The sequence below is a fragment of the Typopeltis vanoorti genome, chromosome 18 (genome assembly GCF_054136105.1).
Source record: "Typopeltis vanoorti isolate ZY-2024b chromosome 18, IOZ_Tvanoo_1.0, whole genome shotgun sequence".
NCBI lineage: Eukaryota > Metazoa > Arthropoda > Arachnida > Uropygi > Thelyphonidae > Typopeltis > Typopeltis vanoorti.
The window spans coordinates 876855-898620 of NC_143566.1; the positions used below are offsets into that span (position 1 = coordinate 876855).

The window sequence follows — 21766 nt, forward strand, 5'->3', positions numbered from 1 at the left end:
ATCCTGTAAAATATCCACATCATTTGAATTGATTATCGCTCTTCCCAATTTTTCATCATCAGCAAACAAGTGGATATTTCCATTTAAGGTATTTCCAATATCATTGATGTACTAATTAAACAATAGAGGACCAAGAACTGAGCCCTGAGGTACACCACTAGTCACTTGCCTTTTCCTGGACTCAGTTTCTCCGTAAACCACTCTTCGAGATCTGTCCACCAGCCATCCTTTAATCCAAATCACTATCTTCGGATCCAAACCCATTTGCTCTAATTTATGTAACAGAGTTCCATGTGGAATCCTGTCAAAAACCTTTGCATAGTCAAGCAGTATCACTGAGTAAGGACTTTCTTTATCCAACTCCACTGTTACTTTATTATAGAAAGTAAGCAAATTACTTAGACAAGACCTACCCTTCACAAAACCATGTTGCCCCTTATAAAGTATCATATTGCTTTCCACCCAGTCATGAATTCTAATTTTAACCACTTTCTCCAAAATCTTAACCACCACTCCAGATATATTGATTGGTCTATAATTTGCAACCTCAGTCTTAGAGCCTCCCTTGTGCAATGGAACTATTTTCCCCTCTTTCCACTCTATTGGCACTTTACCAGAACTGAGGCTTAAATTAAGCATTCTGGTTAGAGGAGTTGCTAATTCTCTTGCACATTCTCGTAACACATTGGCCGAACGCATTAAGGTTCTTTAATATATTAAGCACCTCAATTTCATCTATCTCTATACTCTCATCAGTCAATAGCACATCTGACACTGCACTATCACTACGAAGATGGTACACTTTTGCGAAATGATCGCTAAGCAACTCAACTATTTGATTAGCTTCAGTAATTTCCCTACCATCGACACTTTTTAAAGTAATCTTTCCATGGATATTCTTCCTTTTACTAGCCACATAGTGAAAGAACTCTTTAGGGTTTCTTTTGGATTCATCAGCTAGCTTCCTCTCATAATTAGCTTTGGCTTTCCTTACCATACAGGTTACTCTCTTTGCCTGTACCTTATATTGCTCATTGGAAGGCTCATCACCTTTTTCTTTATATGACCTCCACAACCTTTTCTTTATCTGCATCTCCTGTTTAATAGTATTATTCATCCACTTTACTCCTACTTGATTTCTCCTTCTGACTCTGGGAATACAGTCTGATACAGCTTTCTTCAAATACTCCTTGAGAATCTCCCACGCACCATCAACATCTCTCCCCTTGAATTTCTCATGACATAGTACAGCTGAAAGTTGACTTCTCAGCTTGCCATAATCACCAGCCTTGTAATTCCACATATACCCATTCTTAATAGAATATTCAGCACGTCTTTCAATTTCCCAGGTAAAGACCACATGATCGCTTTCCCCAAGTGGAGACATTGTTACTAAATTACTTATTGATATGTTCTCCGATGTTATGACCAGATATAACACTCTAGAATCTCTTGTCCCTTCCATCACATGCTGTCTCAGGTAATTATCTCTTAACAACTGTATAAACTCCATTTCCTTTATTCCTTGTGACCATTCCTTCCCCAATCTATGTCCCCAAAGTTAAAATCCCCCATAATAATTACTTGACATTCACTCATCGTGCTAATTTGCCAATAGATGCTATCTACATTCTCCCTTATTCCTCTTGGATTATAGCAACAACCAACAACCCTTGTTAATCTCTACCTCACACCAAACTGCCTCTAATGAACTGCCCTCTACATACCTGTCACAGTGAGGTACTTCTATCTTTTTTGACTTTAATGTTTCGTCTATCATTAATAAAACCCTAACCCCATTCTGTCATCTCTGTCCTGTCTGAAAATACTGCACCCCTTACATTCAATCCCAATAACTATATCATTCTTTGTTAACCAAGTTTCGTTAATTCCTATAATTTTTGGCCATGTTGTACTAAGTAATGACAAAAATTCTTCACACTTATTCCTAATACTTTGAGCATTAGTATACATAAACTGCAATACTTCCTTCCTCCCATAATCTCCATGTGTGCGAATTACCCCACTCTGTATACTGTTAACATTCTGTGAACAATTAATCCCAATTTCACAGCGATTAATGACCTTAGTACTATTTACAGCTGAATCTATCACCTGCCTCGCCAAGCAAATCCCATTTCCCTGTTTATGACCCTTTACTCTGTCCTTTATCAATAAATGTTCTAAATGTTTTAAAATGATCTAAAAAGTCCATACCCAAAAAGTTTTTTGGGTTTGGACTTTTTTCTGTATCCTTTATGATCAAAAACGTTTTCCCTGCTGTGAGCCTCTCTTCTTTGCTTTTTCCTTCTAAATGATCATAAATTGGTTAGCAATTCTTTCGTGTAAATCTGTTAGATATTTCAACCAGTAGCCATGTAATTCATCCTTCCCGTGTGTTGACCAATTTTTTATTTTTTAAACTTACTTTTGAACCATTTCAGTTGTCATTTTCAGTTGGTCCGTTTTTCGTTCATGAGATTAGTTTGTAATTTGTTCAATCTACTTTGCCATGTTGTTGTGCCTCTTAGGTTGTCCCATAGGTTTTTCCAAAACTTTTGTGTATTTTCTTTGTCTCTGGTATTTATATTTATATTTTCTTTAAGGTTAGCATTCCTGCAGCAATCAATTTTCTTGTAAAACTGGTGCTGATTTGCGCGAAACATCGAATTTTGCTTGTACTGTTCAATGCGTGCAGTGTATCTTCTTATTTTAGCTGCAACTGCAACTATGTTTTGCATCGATTCCTCTAATACTTTATGAATAGGTCGTATTCCAGTATTATATCTCTTTATGAGGTTATTTTGGATTTTTGTGTTTTTCAGCTTCTTAAGGTTTTTTAAATTGCTCACGTCTGCTCTTAGTTTAAGAATTTTATTCTCCAGCTGATGCTTCCATTTTGTTTCCTGAGCCTTACTGTTTTTGGGTTTACTAACCTTATATCTTAATTCAGGTGTTACGACGTAGGCTATTGAGCACATAAGTTGATTCGTTTGCCCAATAGTTCCAGTATGAATAGCTCTTGCAGCTTTATTGGCCTCTTCTAGGAGTTCCTTCACTTTTTGTTGAGGTACTTGTCTCAATACTGGAAGCCTAACTCGTTCCTAGTTGCTGTTCATTTGCTCGATAATTTTTCTTGCAAGTTCTTGTTTCTTATCTGATAGCTTCCTTTCAACTATTTGTATATTTTCAAATTTTTCAGCATTCTGCACGTTGGAATCTGGTTCTGCTCGGTTCATATTCTTGGTCACTTCAGGGTCAGTACAGTCTCCTTTTACAGCTTGAGGTTTCAGTGCTTCGAGCTCAAGTTCACTAAATACCTTACATTTGATAATGAAGCTGCGTTGCTGCATCAGACTTTCGAATGAAATTTCAGAATTTGGGTGTCGTTCAAGCCAAAGTTGGAACATTCGTTTCTGAAATCCTCTAACTGATGGGTTTGAACTGTAGAAGCACTGCATGACTTGTTGATTTTCAGCCATGCTTCACTTTTTCCTAGTAAATACTTTCAAGTTCTGTGGATCTTGCTCCTGTAGCCCATTTGTCACTGGCTGTCCAGGAAGCCTAACATCCAGTGCGGTCCTTGGTAATCCGCGCGACGACCGATGCGGTATAGAGTTCTGATTGGTCTTCACCATTTTTAACTGGGGCAGGGCAGGTGCATGAGATAAAAAAAATAGGTAAATAGGAGAGAATCAACGGTATCCCTCGAATACTCTAATAGGACTGGGGGGAAGGAGCAAAGTGAAAAGAAATACAGAGGAAAAGAAGAGTAGGGACCAGTCTCCAGATAATATAACAGGTGTATATTACATGAAGTAAGGCGTGGTCCAGCTTCAGGTACCTTGGGTTCTTTGTGCCCGTACTCACTAGAGTGAGCCATTGAGGATTATATATATATATATATATACAAGGTGTCCCCAAATTCACGCAAGATTTAAATTTAACGCCATTTGTGCAGTAAAGTGTTGCCAACGAGAAAAAGGACAGCGTGACAGCTGACAGTTCAGGGTTATTAAAAATGGAACGCTACACGAAACAACAACGCATTTTCATTGTTGAGCAATATTTTAAAAATAATGAAGGTTTGGCAGCTACAGTTCGCAATTTTCGTACAAAATATTGTCAGAATAGTGATTTAACTTCATCAACTGTGAAAAGATTAATTAAAAAATTCAAGGAAACTGGATCAATTAATGATCTTATACACTCTGGCCGTCGTTCAACAGAAAACATCGAAGCAGTTCGTGAGAGTGTTGCTGAGAGTCCAAGAACATCAATTCGGCACCGTGGTCTTGAATTGGGCATTTCGAGAAGCTCTCTACAGCGTATTCTCACGAAAGATTTGCATCTTTATGCTTAAAAAGTTCAATTGACTCAAGAACTGAAGCCTACTGACCACACACAGTGAAGAGAGTTCGTTGAATGGATTATGGAACAACAACAAGTGGATGCTTATTTTTCGAACAAAATCATCTTCAGCGATGAGGCTCATTTTCATCTTGATGGCTTCGTTAATCGACAAAATTGTCGCATTTGGGGTTTAGAAAATCCACGAGTGATTGTTGAGAAACAAATGCATCCACAACGTGTCACTGTTTGGTGCGGATTTTGGGCTGGAAGCATCATCGGTCCATTCTTCTTCGAAAATGCGGCTGGTAAGTCAATAACAGTTAATGGTGCTCGCTATCGCGACATGAGAATCCAGTTTTTTGTGCCTAAATTGTAAGATATGGATATGGACGACATGTGGTTTCAACAACACGGTGCCACATGCCATACAGCCCGAGAAACAATTCAATTACTGCATGAGTCATTTCCTGGTCGTGTAATTTCCCGTTTTGGTGAGCAGAATTGGCCGCCCAGATCATGTGACTTAACGCTTGCCTTAAAGCCGACTTAAAGCCGTTGGACTTTTTTCTTTGGGGTTTTTTAAAGTCTAAGGTTTATGCCAACAACCCCACGACCACCACGCCTTGAAATAGGAAATTGATCGCTGTATCAACGAAATTCAGCCACATTTATGCAGAACGGTCATGGAAAATTTCGACAAAAGAGTGCGTATGTGCCAGCGAAGCCGTGGAGGCCATTTACTCGATGTGCTATTCTATGCATAACCCTATACTGTATACTTTATGAATCAATAAGAAATTACAATTTTTAATTAAAAACCTGTGTTTTCTATCAAAATTACTTCTTGCGTGAATTTTGGGACACTCTGTACATATATATGTGTGTGTGTGTGCATTTGTATTAGGATTTACTCGGTTAATTAACATGTTTTTTTATTTAATTTAGATTAAACACTGAGAATAGTAAAGAATAAGGTTTAGTGGAGACACCACTAGTTTTGTTCATAAATCAACTTCTTCAGGTGTCAAAGTAGAAAGAATTATATACAATATTCCGACAGAAACATTATATAATAACAATAACAGCTCTACTAGAAACTGTAGTACAGTTTAAATTGGAGTCCTGGCTACTGTAGCAGCTGTATGTTTATGCGTGGTTGTGATATCGCGAGAATGCTAGCACTGGACAGCAGAGCTGTGCAAATCAGGTAAATTGTAGCTAAGGCTGCTATTCATGTGGGTTGAATTGAGAGTAATTTCTTTAGACTCAACAATATGTCTTTCAAGTTCATCATTGTGATTGTGGTTGTGGGAATTTTTACTGTAGTAAAATTAAGGGTTACATTTTTATTTTTCTTAAACCAATAAGCCTGAGCCAGAGCCTGTGTAGCTCAGTGGATGTGGCGTTTGCACACCATCGCGCTAGGCCGCACGAAGGAAGTCTTGGTTTCGAGTCTAGTCGGCGACTAGAGGAAATTTTTCTAAGCCTTTTTTCGACCGGTTCCCGAGTTAGTCGATCTCTGGCACGGGCAAGCAGGTTTTTCCTCTCGGAAACTCGGGTTTTTCGTCCTGTAAACTCAAGAAAATCGACCGTAGAACCCACATTATTTCAGACATTAAATATATTGTGTTAGGGTTAGAGACCACGAGATGGCGGCACATTTGAGCCGTCTCTCTTCACTGCGTACCGCTTAATTAGTGATAGCCTTAGGCCATCTGTCTCTGATTGGGTACCAGTGGATATTGAACTGCCCACTCAGTCTCCAAAAGTTAGATAGGGCTAAATGGCCTCGCCTACTCCCGTATATACGGGAATAAAAAGGCGTTAGCTGATTTTTTTTTTTTTTTTTTTTAAACCAATAAATATATTTTTGATCATTGTTATAAGCACAAATCTTTCATAATGTTTCCTAAAACATATAAAAGTACACGAAATTTTTTCACATTTAGAGGAACCCAGATCATTTAATTACTCACCCTCCATTCCTCAGGTATATTTTCCTGTTGGCAAACTTTCATGAACAGGTCCCACAGCAGGTCAATTCCCTCTAACCCAGTGCCTTCCATGCCTCCACTGGAATTCTGTCGGGGGCCCACCGATTTTCCATTACTCATCCTCTTCATGGCGTATGTCACTTCCACTCTACTGATGTTCTGCACCATCCCCTCAGAAGGCTACCCATCTTCTCTGTGCGTCCTTGCATATTCCTCATTCAAAAGTCCCTCAAAATATATTCTCCATCTGTTTCTTATGTTCGCATCCCTCCATAATACTCTTGTTTCAGCATCTTTGATCTGACTCACATGTAAGACATCCTTTGCTGCTTTATTTCTACATTTCGCTAGTTGGTAAATTTCTCTCTGTCCTTCCTTTGTTTCTATTTGATCATACAGATCTTGATATGCCATGGCCTTCACCTGTGCCACAACTCTCTTGGCTTCTTGCTTTGTCTCTCTGTACACCACTCTGTCCTCTTCCACTATTTAATCATCACTGCTTGTGTAAATTGTATGTGTTCTGACACACGCAATTTACACAAGCAGTGTTTGTATGATGCTCGTAAATATCCCAAAATAAAGAATCTTTATCGAACTGAATAAAATCTTGAAAGTCTAATTTTACCATTGATGATTTAGATGATTAGAGATAATTATCCCCATGATACGAATTGCTGGTAATTCAGTTTCCAAAAATAATAATTGATTGTCAATGTCGTATATGTTTGGTGAAAATCTCTCAGCTTCTTCACAACTAATAGAGAAAACTTTACAATCACCAGGTCCTGTATCATCGAGCATTAGTTCCCCTTGGCATTTCAGAATATAACAGTCACCAAGGTCCATTTCGTAGTCAACTCTTCTTTGCAAGTTGTCGAGGATATTAGACCACTTCCTGCATAACCTTTCCCAACTGGTCTTGGATAAATACATCACAATATCGTGTCTTCTAAAATAATAAACGGTTTCCATCCTTTTAGAGCTATGTGAAGAGTTTTGTCTCGTGCTATTTTCCTGAAGAAAGGAAATTTCTAAGACTTTTCTGGTTTACTCATTATTTTACTTCACAGGACACAAAACACCTCGACACAATACAATAGCCATTGGATGAACGAATTGCATTAACTGAAATTCACTCGAGTCGATTGTTTTTCCTTATAGTGCTGTTTATTCTGAAGAAATTACCATTTCTTCAAAAATGTAACTTTTGGTCAGATGACTCATTGACATGTTTTTGCATGCTGTTGTGTATAATGTTCATGTGATTTTTATCTTACATTGATTTTTATCTTATAGCCCACATAGACAATTTGAACTGTGCTTGAAATTGTCTTCCAGTCAAAAATTCATATTCATTACATAGGTGTATCTTTCTAACGCTAGTGATGTGAAGTCATACCACCTTTACAATGAGTGGTCCCAGTTTTGAAGATACTTCACATGCAAACTTTGTTTGCTTACAATTGGATAAACGATTAAACCAAGTATATAATTTCTTGGTATCTTTACTTTATAGTATAACCAAGTGAAAAACTTTCAATAACTAACTATCTCTAATCCAGAGTATTATAATAATAAGGTGTGACACCTTTTGGCAACTCGTATATAAAAATATGATTTCTGCATTACTTCAACCTTGGTATCACCTCTGGATCTGACTACCACTAAAGAGAATTAAATAAGGGTGGAAACTGGTAGGTGGTTTGATTCTGGGGAGCAGAGTTTTTGGCTCCTTTAAGGTGTTTGCCTTGGGGAGCATTTGAGCATCCAGGGATTTGAATCCATTGGGGTGGCCTGTATTAGGGCTTCCATGTCTGATGCTTTTCCAGGAATATGAGTGGTTTTGCTTGGTGGTAGGGGAGCCTCTCACTAGCAGAGCCACTGCTGAGTTAAATGATCACTCAGGTCGCTCATTATTGGGTGATCTGAGTGATCACACGTGTTTTTGGAGAGGTAACCCAGCATTTAAACTGGAAACTGGTCTGGGTAGTGACCCTTCCCATAATGCATAGCATTATACATATCTTCAAGGAGATGTTCTTTGCATTATGGGATACTAAGGCAAGTAATGTGAAGTCATACCACCTTCATCACGAGTTGCCCCAGTCCTGAAGATACTTTAGGTGTAAACTTGTTTGCTTACACTTGAAAAAGGATTAAACCAAATATATAATTTCTTGGTATCTTTAATTGATTCTCCTTAAATTATTATTATTATTGCGTGACACTTTTAAGGAGCCCAAGGACTCATCGTTGGATGGCACTCCATTCTAATCTTATACACACATCTCTCAATTTCCCCTACTAATTCTCCACTTACACAACGATACTACTGCCACCATCGCCACTACTACCCAGCATTACCACCAACAGTACTTTTGTGTGTAAATTGCATGTGTTCTGATGGCCGATTTGCCTTTACGTGGGATGAAAATCCCGAATTTTCTGGAGGAAAAAACCCTGCTAACTGCATATGAGTTCGGTTAATTCACCTTCAATTGAAAAATCCCATATAAAGATTTCTCTTACCAGGACATACCCATTGAGTTTTAGTTTGTTCCAGAACTTGACTTTCCACTGTTTGAAATCAGCTGTGACCTTGTTTAACAGGGCGACGCCCCAATGCTCTTGAAATATCATCACGTGGATCTCTGGTTTAATCCATTAGAAATTTCACTTTCGTCAGCTAAGTCCAAAACTGCCATCCTGCACTTGTTCGTTCAGTACCCAGTTGATATGTACTAAAGGGGTGCACCACGTGAATGCAAGGATTGACATTATGACAGAGGTCCCAGTGAATTCTCTGCATTCCATATTGTGGAAGGCTCCTTCCAGTTATCTCGCTTAAACCCTTAAGCGACCCCTATATAAGAAGCATAGATTTATAATCCTTCTTTCTGAAATACTTATTTATATTGATGAACATGACATATTTTGGGGCTTTTTCAGTCAAATAGATTTAGTAATTTTAGTCGTTGTTTAAATTGTGTATTTAGGTATATTTTAGGGAATTCTATGCAAATATTGTGAGTGAACAGTAGTTTCATAGAGAGCGTACATATTAATTGTACTCTAACGTGAATGTGGCGTACTGCGACGATTAGGTTTATCATATTGGATGTGTAAAAATTTTGATTTACTATTACGTTTTTTTATCACTCGGAAAAGTGTAATTATTCTACATCGTATATGCTAATTACCTCTTTCTGATAACATCTATGTTGTAAAAGTAAATTGAGAATGGGTAAGCTCACGTCAGCCGCTTTACATTTATTTATATTATTATTATTTTTTAAATTTGCCGGCGATTTTCTTTTTAAAATGTTATGATGTAATGATTCTTTAATGTATATATTTATTTATTTGAAATTATTATAATTGAACAAATGATGAAATAGGCTTATGAAAAAGCAATAATTTTCTAGAGTGTGAAATTAATCGGGCATGAATAAAAGCTGGAAGCATTTATTTATTTTCTGCGAGGTGATAACATTGTATTCAAATACAGAATATTGGCTGATGGGGAAAATAATGAAAGCACTTGAAAAATATAAAGGCATTCGAGATTAGTCTGGTGGTAGTGAGAGTTTGGAAGTACAAAACCAGGGAAACTAGTTATTAGGAGAGATGCAATCAAGCATGTGTCTGGCCACATGTAGGATAAATGAGTGAGTACATAAATGTTTATGCAATGCTGAATGCGATTTCACAGGTTTCGGATTCGAATGGGTTGGTAATGACATTACAGAAGGGTAATTATGGGTCTGAGGGGGTGTTGAAATGCATATACAACATATGGCAGAAGTATCAGAAATAAAAGAGAGGAGTTTTTGCCATTTGTCAGCTCAACTTGGCCAAAAATTATAGTCATCATGAGACCTGGTTGACAGAAAATTATATAGTTACAGGGATCAAATGCAAAGGATATTGTATTTTCAGGGAAGATGGAGGGAATGGACAGGAGATGGGATATTGCTGATGATAGCTAAAGAACTACAATCAACGAAATTAGAAATTAAAGATTTTAGTTGTGGGGGACCTAATGTTCATTTGAGACTGTCTGGTGAGAGATAGAGGCAAATTATTGTTGGTTGCTGCTTATAGACCAGGAGGTGCACAGGAAGATGTAGATGCCATGCATCAACAGATTAGCACAGTGAGTGCAGGCCTAACAGTTATTATAGGAGACTTCAACTATGGGGGCATGGTAAGATTGAAGTGGAATTGTTATGCTTGCTAAAGGATAATTAACCAAAACAACATGTTGTTGAGGGGACCAGGGATTTCAGAGTACTGATCTGGTAATAGCATCAGAAGATGTTTCCATAACCAAGGTAGACACTCTGTCTGCAATTGGGCAATGTTCTGGGAAGTTGCTGAATATGTGGATTTCTATCAAGAAATGGTTTATGTTGATAAACCCTTTCTTGATAGAGAAGTCCATGGCTTGAGAAGCTACAAGGAAAGAATGTCAGTAGTGCATGAGAAGTGGTCAGAGATTGGTCGAGAGTAGTAATATCAGACTGCATGCCAAAGGGCAGGAGGATAAACCAAGTGGGGATTTAGTGGATGAGTAGAGAGATAAAGAACTGAAAAAAAAAAAAAAAAAGAAGTGTGCAGGGAATATAAAGAAAAAGGTGATTGGCATACTTATGCAGTACAAAATGCAAGAAAGTGACTAGTATAGTAAGAAAAGCCAAATCAGATTACTAGAGAAAATTAGCTAAGCAGGCCAAAGTAAATCCAAAAGTTTTTTTCATTATGTAGCAAGTATGAGGAAAAAGGACTAGTAGGATGACTTGAATCAATGCAGATGGCCGGAAGGTGACAGAGGCAAAAGAAATAATTGAGTTGAGTGATCATTTTGCAAAGGTATATCATCCAGGTGGAGATGTTGCAGTTGCTGATGTGACAGAGATTATTATTATTATTATTACGGGTATCTCTATTGGTCAGTAGACTCATCACGGGAGACCCAAACTATCAAAACAATATCTATCATATCTCTTCTTGAATTCACTTACAGATGAAGAATTCACAACTAAGTCAGGCAATGCATTCCACTCATTCACCACCCTCCTCATTTTCGCACCCTTGTTAACCACACTTTTTCTTAATTTCCAGGGATGACCTCTTGTTCTTCCATCACTAACACACAGCTGAAATATTTCACCTGCATCAATCTTATAAAAATCTTTTAGTAATTTAAATGTTTCTAATATATCCCCTCTTCTCCACCTATTAATTATTATTTCGTATGGGGTTCTTTCCCCCCCCCATCCCTTAGGACGGGTGGAGCCCTCTTAATGAGGGATTAAGAATGTATTTTATGACTATAGATCAATGTGTGTGTTCACGGGGCTGGTTTGCCTGTTCTGAGGGACGAAAAACCCGAGTTTCGGGGTGAAAAAACCCTCTACCTCTGTATGAGACCAGCTAACTCAGCTTTAGCCGAAAGAGATCAGATAAAGGTTCCTCACGTCACTGACGGGAATCAAACCCAGGTCTTTCTGACCAAAGGGCTTCGTCTATACTGACTGAGCTATGGAGGCTTCCGCCTATCAATCAACCTCTGCAATCCAGAAGCTCTCAATCTATCAATGTGGGGAGCATTTTTTACATCACTCACCAACTTAGTAACTCTCCTCTGAAAACTCTCCACAACCTCATCTTCAAGGAATCCAGGTGACCAGACTTGAGCACAGTAATCCAAATGTGGAAATATCAATGTCTTATAAAGGGGAATAATAACCTCTTTATCTCTGGATGTTAATGTGTTCTTCAATAACCAAGTAATCCTATGTGTAATCTTGGACACCTTAGAAATGTGCCCTCTGAACTTCATCTCCCTATCCACCAATACCCCAAAGACCCTAGCCTCATCAATCTCTTGGAGTACCTTTCCATCAAAGTGGTACACAGCTGGTAATCTTTTAATTCCAAAATGCATAACTTTACACTTTTCCACATTGAACTGACATCCATTACCTTTTGCCCATTTTGCCAGCTTATTTAAATCATCCTGCAAACTCTCAACATCAGCTTAATTTTTTATTGCGCTACCCAACTTTGCATCATCAGCAAACAATTGAATATCTCCCTTCAAGCCTTTTCCTATATCATTTATGTACAAATTAATAATGGCTCAAGCATACCACTGGTCACCTGCCTCATCCTGGACTCTGCTCTTCCATACACTACTTTCTGGTATCTCTCCATGAGCCATTCTCTTATCCATATCACCAGTTTAGTATCCATCCCCATCTGCTTTAATTTGTGCAACAGTATTCCATTGGGTATCCTGTCAAAAGCCTCAGCAAAATCCAGCAGTATCACTGTGTAGCCATTTGCCTTGTCCAACTCGGATGTCATTCTATTATAAAAAGTAAATAGATTGCTAAGGCAGGATCAACCTTTAACAAAACCACGTTGGCCCTTATAGAGTACCATATTCTGATCCACCCATTCTTGAATTCTGTCTTTAACCAACTTTTCCAATACTTTTACCACTACACCCAAGATGGTGATTAGTCTGTAATTAACTACCGCAGTCTTAGAGCCACCTTTATGCAAAGGAACTACTTTGCCTTCCTTCCACTCCCTAGGGACCACACCAGAGTTCAAACTTAAGTTAAATAACTGAGTAAAAGGTGTTGACAATTCCTTTGCGCATTCACACAACACCCGAGCTGATATTCCATCTAAACCTACAGCAGTGTTTGCTTTTAAATTCTGCAATATACTAAGTACCTCTGATTTATTAACTTCAATTCTCACATTAGTATTGCTACAGGTACAGAGATATCCTCACTTGGGTGATAGACTTTTGAAAATTAATCACTCAGTAACTCTACTATTACATCTGAATTAGACACCTCAGCACCCACTAAGGTTATCCTTCCAAAGTAATTCTTCCTTTTATTTGCCACATAGCGGAAGAACTCTTTGAAATTACCCTTGATCTCCTTGGCTAGGGTCTTCTCATGTGATTTAGGTTTCTTACTATGCTGGTAACCTTCTTAGCTTCAGCCTTGTACTGCTTATGGGTACTGATCGCCTTTCTCCTTGTAAATTCTCCATGATATTTTATTTTTTTGAAGATCAAGCCTGATACTACTACTCATCCATCTAATGCCTACCTTGTTTGTTTTCCTGACCAGGGGAATATATTCTGATATTGCCTTCCTCAGATACCTGCTGATTTTATCCCAATGCACTGCTAACATCTTTCCCCTGCAATATGTTCTGCCATGGGACAGCTGTAAGCTCACTCGAAAGCTTGTTATAATTACCTAACCTGTAGTTCCGTATATACCCCTTCTTAAGAGAGAAATCCACAAATTTTGCAACCTCCCAATTCAATACCACGTGATCGCTCTCACCAATTGGAGGTGACTAGGACACCTTACTTATGCATATGTTCTCTGAACCAATGACCAGGTCCAACACTCTCACACAACAAGTCCTTCAGTTATGTGCTGTTTCAAGTAATTATCTCTTAGAAGGTGTATGAATTCCATTTCCTTTTTGCCATGTGATATTTCCTCCTTCCAATTGATATCACCATAATTAAAATCCCCCATAATAATCACTAACCCTGCACTCATTGCTATAAGGATATATGTATGTATGTGTGTATATATATATATATATATATATATATATATATATATATATATCCTCTTCTCTTGACCAGCTCTGACTGATGGCAATAATTTTTACTCCATTAACATTTACCTATGCAAACTTCTGTACTTTATTTGTCATGATATGCTGTTAGTCAGCATACATGATAGCTTGCCACCAGGTTGATGGTTTGAGTAACTCTTAAAACCTGATTAGTTCAAATAAGCATCTAGGTTATTGCCTTATTTCTGATAACACTCTGATTTTTTAAGGTGACATTGAAAATTTTGATGAAAATATTACTATTTTATTTATTTATTTATTACTTATTTTTATCAATTTTTTCCCCCATCTGATACGTTTTCTTTCTTCACTGAACTTTGCAAGAAATGTTGTATGCATTTATGTTGTGCCATTCAGCCATTTTTGATTCTCTTAGTGATTGTGTGAACAAAGGCACCCCATCCCACTCTGCCTCTTTTCTTTTCTTTTAGCAATTGCAAGTTTAAGTTGGTAAGTTTTATGTTGTCCATCCAAATCTTTTATGGTCTTCAATCTTCCCCCAATGTAACTGCCTTTTTCCAGTGATTCACCAACTTGCATAATGTACATCAACTTCTGTTTAGCAATCATTGCTCCAAGGAACATTCTGTCTTTATACTCTTTAAAACCTCCTTATTGGTCATTCTTGAATTCTATGGGATTCTTAATAGTTTCCTCCATACCGATAATTAGAATGAATCAATTTGCTTTTTGTCTTTCTTAATAATCTACTTTTCACATCCATATGTACACATGTATATACAAACTTATTATTACAGAATTTCCATAGAATCTGAGGACTCATTGTGGGAGGTCTGGCCTAGGCCACAAAATTTCTTATACCATTATAAGCTCATTCACTATCTGCATCACCATCTCATGCAAAGAGTCTCTTTAGCATCACTGTTGACAGTGTCCTTAGATATTCTTTTACTATGTCTGTCCCATACACGAGAGGTCCTCAGACCTATAACAGGACAGTGCCATATGTGGATTAATGGTTAGAAGGAAGAAAGAATTTGTTGATGTACTTTTGAAGACCTGAAGGTTGTAATCATTGTGGAAAACAACATGGAAAGACTGTTCCAAAGAGCGGAGGTGTAGGGGAATGAAGGCAGAGGATGAGAAGTTGGTTTGATGAGTTTGGAGTTGAATTGTATGTGGGTAATGGCCAGCAGCTAGTCATTTTCATATGTGATCGAAGAAATTGGAGGGATAGTAGTGCCATTTTAGTGGAGTAGCACCCATGGAGATACCTATAGTAAAGACATAATGCAGCAAACATCTACAGGAGAGTGACTGGAGAGAATCACTGAGAGAGAAATTGCCAGTTAAGCAAATTGCTCACTTCTGAATATAATCAAGCATGCTGAGGGAGATCTTAGGTGCATCACCCCAAATGTGAGCACATTATTAACCACTTTGTCACTTCATTATAAAATGCACCAGCATACGCGAATAAAAATACCCTTCAAATTTGCTGAACCCTATATCTTGCTCTTATTTATCCATTTATGCACTTTCAGTTTCTCCAGAATCTTTATCACTACTGAAGAAATTCAACTAGTCTGTAGTTTGATGCTTCTGTTTTACTACTACCCTTATACATCAACAGTATTTTTGCCTTATCTCTATTCCTCAGTGATTCAGCCCACCAAGATTTGGAAGAATAGAAAAATATCTATCAATACATGTATTCTTTCAGTGAGTTAGCCAATCTCATACGGAGGTAGCAGATTTTTTCTCCCGGAAACTCGGGTTTTTCACCCTGAATACAGACAAATCGGCCTTTCAGAACACATGCAATTTTCAGACAAAAAAAAAACTTGTGGTGGTTGTGAGCGATAGATGTGCTGTTGTAGTTGATTGGTAGTAGCGGTTTGTTAGTGGTGGAGATGGAGAGCTGTACAGTGGGTGTCCTCCCGCAATGAGTCTTCAGACTCCTTGGAAGTGTCATAAATAATAATAGAAAGATCAAACTGGTCAGATCCTTAGTCTTCTCTGTTGTTTTTTTATGGTTCAGAGTTAGTTATGAAGATCATTGCTTTTGAAATGTAGACCTGGAGAAGAATGCTTTGAGTTCCTTGGACAAATAAAATAACCAACCTGAGTATCAGAGATCATTTGAATCTTGAAATAGTCTCTATGACGTGGAAGAATCTTCATATATTTTGGACATATCTCAAGAAGAAACAGAGAGAACTTTTGAAAAACTTTCATGCAGTTTTTCACTGCTCTTATGACTAAGGTTGGAGGATGCAGTTAAAATGACAGAACACAAAGACAGTTGGAGAAGGCATGCATTGTGTCACAAATCTTCAGCCACGGGAATGACTAAGAGAGAAATTCCTGTGGGATTCTTTCTGTTGCAAAACTTTCATTAAACAACAAGGTAAATAGTGTAGTCAGTTCCATAGCAGTTTTCTTCAAAATATATGGCAAAAATTTATTCTGTATACATCAGTTTCATTCACTTCCAACCTTCTCCTTTCCTCTAGGAATAAAATTTATTACTCCATAAATACCAACTAACTGATAGCTAAACCCTGGTTTAGCTGTCATTTTTCTTATTTTATAATTATTATTTTGAGATTTATGTTCCTTCATACAACTAGTGTCCACCTCTTGCCTTATACCTCTACTGCACCCTAATCTTGATTTATAATTTCTGGTTGATCTGCCATCTCCATTTCACTTCATATCCATTTATCTTTCTTACTTTAGAATTACATTTTATCACTGACATTATCATGTATTTCTTAACTAACTTTCATACATATTTCTTTTTTCCTCAGGATAATCCATCCATGGTCTAGCTCCTGGCTCCCACCTAAATATCATGATCACTTATTTAACATTTTTAATGTGAATCCCTATCATGAAAACCGATAAACTTCTAGCATTAGTAACTTAAGTCAGCTAAGGATTAAATAATTAGAAAACTCCACTCTAGAGAGAGACCAAGCATGCTTTTTCAAGCCACTTCAAGCCTCTAGTAAGCAAAATGTTGGTCTCATGCTAGGTGATAAATTTCGTGTACTATCTACAGACATTCATAAAACATTTGTGGCTATTGGGATAATTTGAACCCACAACAGATTGTTAACCTGTTGGATAGAAAGTAATTATGAGCTCCACTTAAATTCATATATCCTTGAGGCTGTGACATTGCTTGCATGCCAAGTCAAGACATTGGGGTTAACTTACCATCTGAATACAAGGAATACATGTCTCAGTCATGATTACATCCTCTGCTAAATCCAAAATTCTTGATCTTTGTGTTCCTTCCACTATATTTCTTAACACATTCATGCTGGGCAGGAGGAATTGTCTTGTGCTGTACTTTTCCTTGGGATGAGACATGAAAATATGTCTCTAACTTCTTGTTTGTATCTTGGGTGGGTATGCTACACATTGTGTCGTGTGGTTCAATTGAAATTCAAACTCTGTAATGAGAGAAAAGAATGCGTTTGTTTCAGGACATGTTAGAAATTCATAATTATGGGAATCCTATATTTGTGTATATATAAAAAGTACATACTTGTATGTGTGCTTTGTATTTTCCTCCCAATAGTACCCCTACCAGGAGGTAATTTATTCCTACATGCTCCAATGCATATATTAGTTGGAAACCAATGCATATACTAGTTGGAAAGGGTCCAAAGGCGACTGACTAAGGTAGTTTCTGACCTCTGGAATGTCGAGTATGAGGAAAGATTGAAAAGATGTAATTTGCAGAGACTAGTGGAGAGAAGGAAGCGGGGAGATATGATAGAGACCTACAAGTTGGTAAGGGGTTGCTATAGGATCAATGGTGGAGAAGTTCTACAGCGAATAGTGGGAGATCAGGGGAGAACCAGAGGTCATCCCTGGAAACTGTATAAAGAGGGTGTGAGTAGGGGAGTGAGAGGCAGGTTTTTTTCGTGCAGAGTTGTGAATGATTGGAATGCCTTGCCTGAGAGTGTGGTGTCTGCAAGGAGTTTGAATGTGTTTAAGACCCGGTATGATGAGATGTGTGTGAGATAAAAGGACTTCCTAGATGAGTCTTTGACTCCATGAGGTCTTGTTTAATAATAATAATAATAATAATAATAATATTACATGTAACTTCCAAGTACTGATTAACATTTACATTTCTAATTTTTTATCAATATTCATATTTACATTTCCAATTTTGAATAAATATTCATGTTTACATTTCCAATTTTGTATTAATATTCATATTTACATTTATATTTTTACATCTATATGTACATATTCAGACTTTTGCATCCATATTTATATTTTTTTATATACAGTGGAACCTCAGTTGTAGAACGCCTCTGTTCTTGAACAATTTGGTTCCCGAACATATTTTCCGAACCAAAAACGCCCCGGTTTCCGAACAGAATTTCGGTTCCCAAACAGGCAAACGGCAACCACGTGTTCCACGTGCTGTTAAGCAGGAAAGCGGTAGCTTTCATTCAGTGCACACACCTGCTCGAATTTGCAGTGAGTTTTCTTGATTTTCTTTGTGTTTTTTTTTTTTCCATAAATTATTATTAATTAAGCCACCATGGGGCCGCAGAAGAATAGTGATAGCAGCAAAGCGAAAATAAAAGTTGTTAGAACCACGATAGAGATGAAAAAAGAAATCATAACCAAACATGAAAATGCGTTCGTGTCTCGGTTCGTGTCTTGCTATGCAGTTTGGTATGGCGAAATCAATGATCTGTACAATACTCAAAAATAAAGAGGCGATCAATTTTCGTCTATATTTTATCTATTTATTGTGTTTATTCTTTTTATGTAAGATTTTATGCATTTTCATTATGTTTGTATACAATCTTATGCATGAAGTACTGTTGTAAAGGTTTAAATAAACAGTTATCTGGGGTTCGGGAACAGATTAATCCATTTTACATTAATTCTTAAAGGAAAATGGTTTCAGTTTTCAAACAATTCGGTTTCCGAACAGCCTTCGGGAACGAATTAAGTTCGACAACCGAGGTTCCACTGTATATATATTTACGCTATATAATTCATACAATATCAGTAATTTATGTTACTTTACAACGACTGGTAGTTAATCATTGGCAAATTTAATTAGTTCTGAGTAATACTTTTCGATTAGTCTCTGTTTTGACACTGGCCACTTGTCTCCAGAAGTAATGATGTGTTACATTAGGGACATCCGTATGGAGTCCAGTAGCTGGCAGTCGTAAAGTATGTGGTCAACAGTGTTGGAGTTGTGAACTACAAATACATGATGGTGATTCCAGAATATGGAATCTTCGTAAGTAGTGTCTTAGTTTTCCATGTCTCGTTAGTAGTTTGGTTAAAGCCGAAGAAATGGCGTTTTTTTCAATCGGAGTCTGCTTCTGATGCTAGGAAAGAATTCTTTTGGTGGTGATCCATTTTTTGTTCTTCTTCTTCCCACAAGTGTAGGCTTCTTTCTTCTGCAAGTGTTTTTATAGCAGATTTCGAGTACTTTTGGTAATTTGTTTCTAGCCGCTTCTTTAGCCAACTGATCAGCTCTCTCTCGTTTCCTGCAACTCCACTATGTGCATTCACCCAGCAGAACTTGATTTCCCATCCTGATAGAGTGAGATACCAAACCAGCTTTCTTGTCTGTTCTATTAATGCTATATGGTTGTTCTGGTTTTTTATGTCATCTATAGTGTTTCTACTGTCACTGTAAATTATTGCTGTCTTTTGATGAGAGGTGTTGACTTATAATTCCTGGAGATAAATAAGTGAATGAACTGAATGAGCAAGTTGTTCTGCTTAGTTGTTGGAACAGAGAGGATGCAGTCTAGAGCAACGTTCTTGTATAATAATTATTATTATTATTATTATTCAGGCCTCCAAGGAGTCAAAAGACTCATCGACGGAGGTCCTTTCTAAGACATAAAGTCTGTCAAGACTCATCGAGGGGAGGTCCCCCCCCCTGAGAAACACAAAGTTTATCATACCACTCCTTAAACCCACTGACCGTTCTCGCTCCCACCACTCCATCAGGCAATGCATTCCACGGCTCAACCACCCTCCACACAAAGAAACCACTCCTTACCCTCTTGCTCACAGTTTCCTTTCGTAACTTCCAGGGATGGCCTCTTGTCATCACTCCTTCCTGCTGATCAACCAAGCGAAAGAACTCCCCAGTGTCAACCCTGTAACCACCTCTCAACAGTTTAAAAGTCTCAATCATATCCCCTCTCCTTCTTCTATCCACCAAACTATGCAGTCCACATTCTCTCAGCCGATCCTCATAACTATCCTTGTACAGTCCTGAAACCATCTTTGTCATCCGTCTTTGTATCCTTTCCACAGTTAATTTATCCCCTAAGATGAGAGGTGTTGGACTGCCTGTTATATGCAACGAAAGAACAGCTGACATTCCCCTCCAGTTTTGCTTCCGTCAGTGTATATATGGAATTTGTCACTTTCAGAGCTTTCCTTCTCCTTAATTTTTGTTTTCTTTGATGGGTGAGGCCACTTATTGTAGTAAAGCAGACATTTGTAACAATTTGGATCAATGTTAGAATTTTTGTTATATCTTCCGGAAGTGACTTCGTATATTAGAGATAATTCTTGTATTTTCAGGCAGATCGGTGTAAAAGCTGCAATAATGCAAGCTGCCTCGAAAGATATTGTCCTGTATCCTTTTAATTGTACGTATGGCTATAAGGCATTGAACTCTATTTAGCTTTTGTCTATTTTTCTTTAATTGTAGTGAATGTTTCCAGGCAGGTGCAGCATAAGATATTAATGGTTGTATAGCTCCAGTATATATTGTTTTCAGCGCTCATTCGCCTAATCCCCACTTAATCCTTGCCGACTTTGCTAGAAGGTTTACAATTTGTTAGCTTTTTTCAGCAACATATGAGATGTGCTTGTTGTGTGTGTGTGTGTGTATCAAGTTGTTGTGGAGGATGGAACAAGTTATGTGTGTCATCCTATAATCTTTAGTCATGCATGTTTGCATTTATCATGGGCATAATTAAAAGAAACTTGTGAAGAATGGGAAAAAGAATTGTGCATGCATTAATATCTTAGTAAATGACTATAGAGAAAGGGCATCAAACTATGTTGATCAAATGATTCATCTAGGCATGGCATTAATTAGGTGTAAGTTGATAGAAGTGAACAAATCATCCTGTACAATTTGTTGTTCTATTTTTTGTTGTGCAATTTGTAATGTTTAGTTTATATATATATATATATATATATATATATATATATATTATAATAAATATATATATATATATATATATATAAAAATTCTTTTGTTCTCTAAAAGAATTTTATTTTATTCAGTAATGATTGGTTATGATCATTTTTTTTTACATAGTAAAAAAATCCTGTGCATGCTAATATTTTATTGGGTCACCGGATGTGTTCCTTTTTTTTTCTTGCACAGAAGTCTTCATTTCAAAGGAATAAGTGGATGTTTGCGCACTGTCTGTTCTTTCTAAAGATTAGAATGAAAACATCATTGTACAATGATGCCTTACTGCATGCAAGCAAAAATGAGTAGAAGTTTTAATGTATCAATAAATACAGCGTAGAAGCATTTAGTCCCTGTACTGTATTTAGTGGAACTTGGGTAGTTAGTCTAATTAGACATCTGCAAAGGAAATGAACCTCTATAGTGAAATACACCTCTCTCCCTCCCTCCCTCCCTACAGATACAAACAAAACAAAAGTTCATCATCATCATCATCAAATTCCTGCCATGTACCCTCAAGGGGTGTACAGGATATGAC

General features: G+C 37.4%; 1 protein-coding gene across 3 annotated transcripts in view; it reads left to right on the forward strand.

Annotated features, from left to right (window-relative positions):
- The first annotated feature begins 9253 nt into the window (after positions 1-9253).
- The window catches only part of sds22 (protein phosphatase 1 regulatory subunit sds22), a 277991-nt gene continuing 265478 nt past the window's right edge, over positions 9254-21766 (forward strand). The window contains exon 1 of one of the 3 annotated variants that reach the window (XM_090408648.1): positions 9254-9594. In XM_090408648.1, the coding sequence (XP_090264774.1) occupies positions 9591-9594 (4 nt within the window). In that variant the 5' untranslated portion in view covers positions 9254-9590. Of the gene's footprint in view, positions 9595-9909; positions 10019-20608; positions 20672-21766 lie in introns of those variants that run through there. The other 2 variants (XM_090408649.1, XM_090408647.1) reach the window with 2 other exon arrangements.